The 7,940-nt window shown below is 48.3% G+C and overlaps 1 protein-coding gene across 1 annotated transcript; it reads right to left on the reverse strand.

Moving 5' to 3' along the window:
* Nucleotides 1–2,612: 2,612 nt before the first annotated feature.
* LOC131905067 (sodium- and chloride-dependent creatine transporter 1-like) lies at nucleotides 2,613–4,520 on the reverse strand. Its single transcript, XM_059256017.1, has one exon. The coding sequence runs from the start codon at nucleotides 4,518–4,520 to the stop codon at nucleotides 2,613–2,615; it is 1,908 nt and encodes a 635-aa protein (XP_059112000.1).
* Between the last annotated feature and the right edge of the window lie 3,420 nt (nucleotides 4,521–7,940).

Here is a 7,940-nt window from a genome sequence, read left to right on the forward strand (position 1 = left end):
ACTATACTCCCTGCTGCATATGGCTCTCCCAGTGACTCCAGGTGACCAAACACCCCACTTTGTCTAAGAAGAACAGCATACCTAGGAGAAGGACTTTCAGAGCTAAATCTGGAATAGCTTCCTGCAAACTGGGAGTAGTCACCCTAACTGAATTCTGTGACTTGAAATTCTACTTTTGCTGTCTCCTCTCTCTTGCTCCTTGAAGCCATACTTCTCAGATTCGAAAACAGAAAAGTACCCTTTCTTCTTGGTCTAGGAGGTATTTATTGCTTTAAGGATCAGTCAAGTCTCTATCCATCATTCTCTTTAGATGCTGCCCTGGAGCCCATATATTCTCATCTCTCATCTGTAACTCGAATCTTTTTTGTTTTGTTTTGTTTTGTTTTTGTTTTTCAAGACAGGGTTTCTCTGTGTAGCTTTGTGTCTTTCCTGGAACTCGCTTTGTAGACCAGGCTGGCCTCGAACTCACAGAGATCCGCCTGCTTCTGCCTCCCCAGTGCTGGGATTAAAGGCGTGCGCCACCGCCACCGCCCAGCTGTAACTCGAATCTTAAAAGGTCTTATTAATAGAAAAAAGCCAGAGCCAGATATTGGGGTGAAGGCTGAAAGGTCAGAAAAACAGAACAAGCCACAGCCAACCTTACTTCGCTAACTCCTCAGCCGATCCTGTTTCCATGAATCCTCAGACTGAAAGCCTTTGACTCCTCACCCCGGAAGGTCTCAAATAAACTGCTTAAAAGCCTCTAGTTCCTGGTCCTCATGCATTACATACCTTTCTGCTTCCTGCCATCACTTCCTGAGATTAAAGGTGTGTGTCCTTCCCAAGCAAAGATGTGAGATCTCAAGTCTTGGGATTAAAGGTGTGTGCCACCACTGTCTGGCTCTATTTCCAGTGTGGCTTTGAACTCACAGAGATCCAGATGGATCTCTGCCTCCAAATGATAGGATTAAAGGTGTGTGCCACCACTGCCTGGCCTCTATGTCTAATTTAGTGGCTGTTCTGTTCTCTGATTCCCAGATAAGTTTTATTTGCTAAAGCACAAATAAAATATCACCACATTTCCCTTTTTTTTTGTCTAAAATTTTTTAAAAAAAATTTGTAACTGCTAGGTGGTGGTGGCTCATACCTTTAACCCCAGCACTTGGGAGGCAGAAGCAAGCGGATCACTGTGAGTTTGAGGCCAGCCTGGGCTACAGAGTGAGTTCCAGGACAGGATCCAAAACTACACAGAGAAATCCTGTCTCAAAAAACCAAAAAAAAATTATAACTAATATAAGAAAACTTATATACTATATATAATATATACTATATATATATACAATAAGTACAATAAGTATATACAGCCAAAAATTACATTAACAATGTCCAGTCCATTAGCATTTCACAAATTCAGACAAAAAATTTATTATTTATTCTATTTTGGTGAGTCCCATACAAAATTTGTATACAATATGTAAAAACCCAATCCAATGTAAAGTATTTAAAACTAGTAGTTGCTTTCTAAAAGTACATTCAATAATCTACCTTTTTATCTTATCACACCTATATCCTTTTTCTTTTCAGAGTAGATTCAATAATCTACTTTTTATTCTATCATTTCTATATCTTTTTTAGAGTAGATTCAATAATCTACCTTTTATCTATCTCTTTTTTTTCAAACAAGAACTTTAAATCTAATCTCCTTTGTTTAGCCTTTTTCTTGACCATTAACAATAACAACTTGTAACCAACCATCCTAACAATGACAATTATCCAAAACCCATTGAATGACCAAAAACCACCCACCCTACCTCTTAGGAATATGGGCCTCATGTTCTTAAAATTACTCCCTGCTGTCTGGGGGCAAAGGCATCTTTAGGGGATCCTGAAAAGAATATTTTTGGGTTCATTGTCAAGTCCTGGGAGAGGTAGCTGTATCATTTGTTGCCCAGTCTCTGCATAATGTGAAAATGCAGGGCTCGTCTCAAGTCCTTGCTCAAGAAGGTCTGTGAGGCTGGATCATCTCAGCTAGCCATCTCAAAACTGTGCTGAGTAGTTTGTAGTCTAAAGCTGATCTTTGGGTAGTGTTTGTCATCTTAGTGGTATTATCATCATCCTGATGAAATCATCATTGTGGGGATCTTAGCTAGCTATCTCGACATTGTTCTGAGCAGGTTATAGTCCAAAGCGGATCTCCGGGTGGTGGTAATCAGCTTAATGGCTTTATCACAGTCCGTGTGGAATCATCGTGGTGAGATCCCATCATCTTTTTGGAGATTTCAAAGTCGTTGTTAGGCATGGTCATGGTTCCCTGCAGAATTTTGTGTGTGCCTACTCTGTGGTTTGGAGCAATATCCATTGTATCTGTGGAAGAATCATGTCTTCACAGCCAGGACCAAGTTTGCAATACAACAGGTTCCATTCTTCTTCACCAAGATATTGGGGGGTGTGTGTGTGTGATATTTTTGGCATTTTATTAAAAATGGAAAAAGTTATTTTTGTTAGCATTTATGGTGCTTCCTCCCTTCCCCCACCAAGGCAGACCCCCAAACTTGGCGGGATGGGTAGAGGCTAAAGCGGGGGCTGTTACAGCTGCCAAAAGATGAGCTGGTGATATGACCTGGGGGTGCCTGTCACACGACACTCTCCACCATGACGACCTCGCTGCGCTTAGACACTGGAGTCAGGGTGGTGAAGCCCATGACATCTGCATCCTGAGCTCTGTATTCCAAGTGGTGGAGGCCCCAGATAGGCTGGGTCAGGCGCTGCCAGCGCTCTGCCATGGTTCCTTTTGCCCTGAGGAGACAACCCAGGAGGTGGAGGGGCACACACAGCATGGAAGAGAGGGCAAAGGCCCAGCCTATGGCTTCGCCCCACCATGGGTACACGTAGGTATTGTTGTAGACCAGCGGCTCGTAGTATACAATGTTGAAGATGAAGATGCCCATGCAGACCAATGGGGTGAAGAAGGACCAGCACCATTTCATCCAGGGGCAAGGTCGGTACCCAATCATACAGGCAATGTCATCCATGAAGCGGTCAGCTCCATAAACCCAAGCCACCACCACACACTCCCAAAAGGCTTGCCAAAGCAGGGTAGTGCCGCTAGCCGAGTAGTAGTCAAACAGCTGGAAGACGTACATCCCACCATCGGTCACCATGGAGAAATCGATGACCAAGCAGAGGACGCAGCAGAGGGCCACGGAGATCTCCCTTTGGAAACGGAAGTAGCAGGAGGCCGGGAGGAGATCCAGGAGCCCGGTGATGAAGCCCTCCACGCCTACAAACTGGCTGTCCAGACCGAGCAGCAGCAGCATGAAGAAGAACAAGACAGCCCAGAGTGGGGCCACAGGCATCAGTGCGACAGCCCGTGGGTAGGCAATGAAGGCCAGGCCAGGCCCTGATTCTGCCACCTTGGAGATGTGCACACCCTGCTCTGTGGCCATAAAGCCCAGGATGGAGAAGACCACAAAACCAGCAAAGAAGCTGGTCCCACTGTTGATGAGTGCCAGGATGATGGTGTCCTTGTAGCAGTTGTTGTTGAAGCGATTGTAGCTGCCTAGAGCTGTGAGGGCCCCCAGGCCGATGGCGTAAGAGAAGAAAACCTGGGTCCCGGCATCTATCCATACCTGAGGGGACCCCAGCTTCGACCAGTCAGGCTTGAGATAGTAGACGATACCATCCAGGGCTCCAGGCAGCAGCGCTCCGCGCACCAGCAGCACGAGGAGGACCACGTAGGGGAATGTAGCGGTGAAGTACACGATCTTTCCTGTTGACCTGACCCCCTTCCACACACAGAAGTAGACCAGCACCCAGCAGGCCAGTAGGCATAGGGTCACCTCCCAGTTCAGGGACCCTGGCACCTCCAGCCCCGCAGAGAGCCTCAAGACTTTGTTCTCCCAGAACTCGATGACAGGGGACCGACGGTCAGCAAGCTGGTCACATGTGAGGTTGCCCAGGCTGGCATTGGCACAGTCTTCATGGCGAAAGAGCTCCACACAGTCAGGAGTGTTCCAGGTGTGGCCACACGTGGCCCAGGGCAAAGTGGTGCTGAATGACTTGACCAGGTAATAGAAGCCCCAGGCCAGCACCATGATGTAGTAGGTGTTGCAGTAGAAGACAATCACCATGGAGGCATAGCCCAGGCCTTTGAATAGGGGACAGATGTTCCAGACGTTGATGCTGCCGGCCTTCATGAATTGGCCCAGTGAGATTTCCAGGAAGAAAATGGGGATTCCTCCAAGCAGGGCGAACAGGATGTAGGGAATAAGGAACACGCCTCCACCGTTCTTGTAGCACAGGTAGGGGAAGCGCCACACGTTGCCCAGGCCCACAGCGAAGCCCACGCATGACATGATGAAGTCCATCTGGCGTGTCCAGGTCTCTCGAGGCGGCACGGCAAGGGCGCTGCCGGGCGCCCCAAAGCCCGCGGGGCCATTGCCCTTGGCCGGAGCACCGTCAGGCCCGGACACTATGAGAGGACCTTTCTTTTCGTCGCCAGACATGCTACAGATACCTTTCTCAACGCTCTCTTTCACCATGGTCCCTGGGGCTGCGACGCTGACGGGGGGGTGGGGGTGGGGGGGGGGGTGGGGGGGGGTGGCGAGGCCGGGCGGGGTAGCAGTGCCTCTAGGGTGGCAGGCAGACAAGGGGCTGTGGCTGCACCTGGAGGAGGACCTCCAAAGCACCACGATCTTACCTCTATGAAATCCTCAGCCTCAAGAGAGTGAGTTCCTGTTTACTCAGACTGATAGCCTCTGAATCCTCACCCCGAGGGTCTCAAATTAACTGCTTAAAAGCCTCTAGTTCCTGGTTCTCATGCATTACATACCTTTCTGCTTCCTGCCATCACTTCCTGAGATTAAAGGTGTGTGTCCTTCCCAAGCAAAGAGTGAGATCTCAAGCCTTGGGATTAAAGGTGTGTGCCACCACTGTCTGGCTCTATTTCCAGTGTGGCTTTGAACTCACAGAGATCCAGATGGATCTCTGCCTCCAAATGATAGGATTAAAGGTGTGTGCCACCACTGCCTGGCCTCTATGTCTAATTTAGTGGCTGGCTTTGTTCTCTGATCCCCAGATAAGTTTTATTTGCTAAAGCACAAATAAAATATCACCACACTCATCAACTGATAAATTCTTTGGGGGGGGGGGGTTCGAGACAGGGTTTCTCTGTGGTGTTTTGGAACCTGTCCTGGATCTTGCTTTGTGCACCAGGCTGGCCTCGAACTCACAGAGATCCACCTGGCTCTGCCTCCCAAGTGCTGGGATTAAAGGGGTGTGCCACCACCACCCAGCCTATCAACTGGTAAATTTTATTCCTACACCTCTCTCCTATTTTTGTTGTGAACTTAACCTGTATTTCATGCCTACATGGAAAATCACACTCAGCAAGTTCATCAGAGAAGCTTTGGTGCAGCCTCTTCTCAGTTAATGGAGAACTGGGTGAGCAGACGTGCTGGTTGTTATGCCAGTGAAGAGGACTGTGACCCTGGGAGCTTCTGTCTCTTTTTCCATCTCACATCTGTTCTCATTCTCCTCTTCTTCCTAACACCGTATATTATTTCTTCTGGAGCCTTCTCTCTCTCCCAAATTCTCCATCCATTGTGCTGTGTGGACAAAAATAATCAAAATCAAGCTGTGCTGGCTGGTAAGTTTATGTCAACTCAACACAGTGAGAGCTACCTGGGAAGAGGAACCTCAATTGAGAAAAATGCCCCCCACCAGACTGGCCTGTGGGTAAGGGGTACATTTTCTTGATGGATATTTGATGTGGGAGGGCCCCCGCTCGCTGTGGGTGATATCACCCTGGGCAGGTGGTCCGGAGGGCCAAGAAAGCAGGCTGAGCTAGCCATGAGGAGCACACCAGTAAGCAGAAGTACTCCATGGTCTCTGCTTCAGTTCCTGCCCCAAGTTCCCTCAGTGACAGAGTGTGACCTGAGATGTGTAAGGTGAAAAAAACCCTTCCTTACTACATCACTTTTGATCATTACGTTGATCACAGTAACAGGAACCCTAACTAAGACATGGCAGATTCTTGGGTTCTTCCTGCCCCCACTCCCATGTAACCCACCATCTTCCACGGAGCCGTCTGCAGTTTCTCCTGGACTTTCTCTAGAACATAATCCCTCTCCTGCACCCCCACCCCACCGCTTCCTCACTTTTGGTGTCACCATCCCTTACCCAGGCTGTTGCAATAATTCCTGTTTCCAAGCGTCTACTTTGAGTTAACCCGCTCAACGATTTTTCTTCCAAAATATTTCAAGGTTTTACTATCACCTCTTTCAAGCTAGGAAAATTGAAGCTTAGGGGTGCAGAGTTAAGGGCCCAAGGAAACAGGCCAGCTGGGCTGGGAGCAGCTATGCTTTGCAGCATTTCCCAGATGACAGCTCAGGTTCATGTCCCTCCCAACCCCAACTCTGTCCTCCAGCACAGGCTATTAAAAGATACATCTGAGCCAGGTGGGACTGTGCATCCCCGTTATCCTAGCACGTGGGAGGTGGAGACTGGGATCCGGAGTTCAAGGTTATTCTCAACTGCCAATGAATCTGAAGCCAGCCTATCTCAAAAATAAATAAGTAAATAAATAAATAAAATTATTTAAGTGAAAGACGTCTGCTTTGTTTAGCTCTTCAAATCCCTTCTGAGGCTATAATGGTCCATGGCATACCAGCCCCATCAGCTTCAGCAGCTGCCTCAGACTTCACTTCCGCTCACCTTGACTTGCTTGTACTCAAGGAAGATTTTACTTCTTTTTATGCATTTGTCTGAATGTATACCTGGGTACCATGTGTGGTGGTATGTGTGTGGGGAGGGGGGCTTTCAGAAGCCAGGAGAGGGTTCAGATCTCCTGGGGCTAAAGTTACAGACAATTGTGAGCTGCCATGTGGGTGCTGGGAATTGAACCTGGGTCCTCTAGAAAAGCAGCTGTGGTGGTACTGTGTTCCCCAAAATATTGTGTACCTTAATAAACTTATCTGGGGTCAGAGAACAGAAAAGCCACAAGATACTTAGGCTAGAAAATGTTAGCACACGCCTTTAATCCTAGCATTCCAGAGACAGAAATCCCTCTGGATCTCTGTGAGTTCAAGGCCACATTGGAAACAGCCAGGCATGGTGACTCACGCCTTTAATCACAGAAAGCAGCCTTTAATCCCAGGGAGTGGTGGTAGAAAGCAGAAAGGTTTATAAGGCGTGAGGACCAGAAACTGGAAGCATTTGGCTGGTTAGGCATTTGGCTGGTTAAGCTTTCAGGCTTTGGAGCAACACAGTTCAGCTGAGATTCTTTCTAGATGAGGACTCAGAGGCTTCCAGTCTGAGGAAACAGGACCAGCTGAGGAACTGGCAAGGTGAGATAGCTGTGGCTTGTTCTGTCTCTCTGATCTACCAGCATTGACCCCAATAACTGGCCTCGGGTTTGATTTTATTAATAAGAACTTTTAAGACTCATGCTACAAGCAGCCTGTGCTCTTAACCCCTGAGCCGTCTCTCCAGCCTTTCTTGACTTGACATCTTTGCCTATCCAGGTCCCTCCTTCTGGAGGGTCTTCTCCCTCTGACTTTTCTCTTCCCTGGTGACTTGGTTCAGCTGCTGTTCCCACCAGGGGAACTCATTTGACAGCATAACCCTCTTCATCAAGCCATACAGAGCCCTCCTCCCGTATGCTCCCAGTGAGGACGGTGATCTCCTCACTGCATTACAGTGAGGGTGTAGCAGCTGTCTGTCACCTCCACTAAGCTAGGGGCCCCTGGAGGCCTGGATGGTAGCTTGCTCGATTTGTGTGGGCTCCAGCACCTGGCTAGTGATAAACTCTCTGCTCTTGTGAAGGCCTTCACCCTTTCTGTTCTTTGTTCTTAGGCCCCATCTGCCTGGATGCTGTGTCACTCAACATGTGACCCTGCTGTGGCAATAAGATAATCATCATCCTGACGATGCCATCAATGTCACTGTTACAAAACTGAGCT

This window comes from Peromyscus eremicus, chromosome 2 (assembly GCF_949786415.1).
Source record: "Peromyscus eremicus chromosome 2, PerEre_H2_v1, whole genome shotgun sequence".
Taxonomy (NCBI): domain Eukaryota; kingdom Metazoa; phylum Chordata; class Mammalia; order Rodentia; family Cricetidae; genus Peromyscus; species Peromyscus eremicus.

Bases quoted from the DNA above. Each gene is read 5' to 3' on its own strand.
- LOC131905067 (XM_059256017.1), bottom strand. From the start codon at position 4,520: ATGGTGAAAGAGAGCGTTGAGAAAGGTATCTGTAGCATGTCTGGCGAC.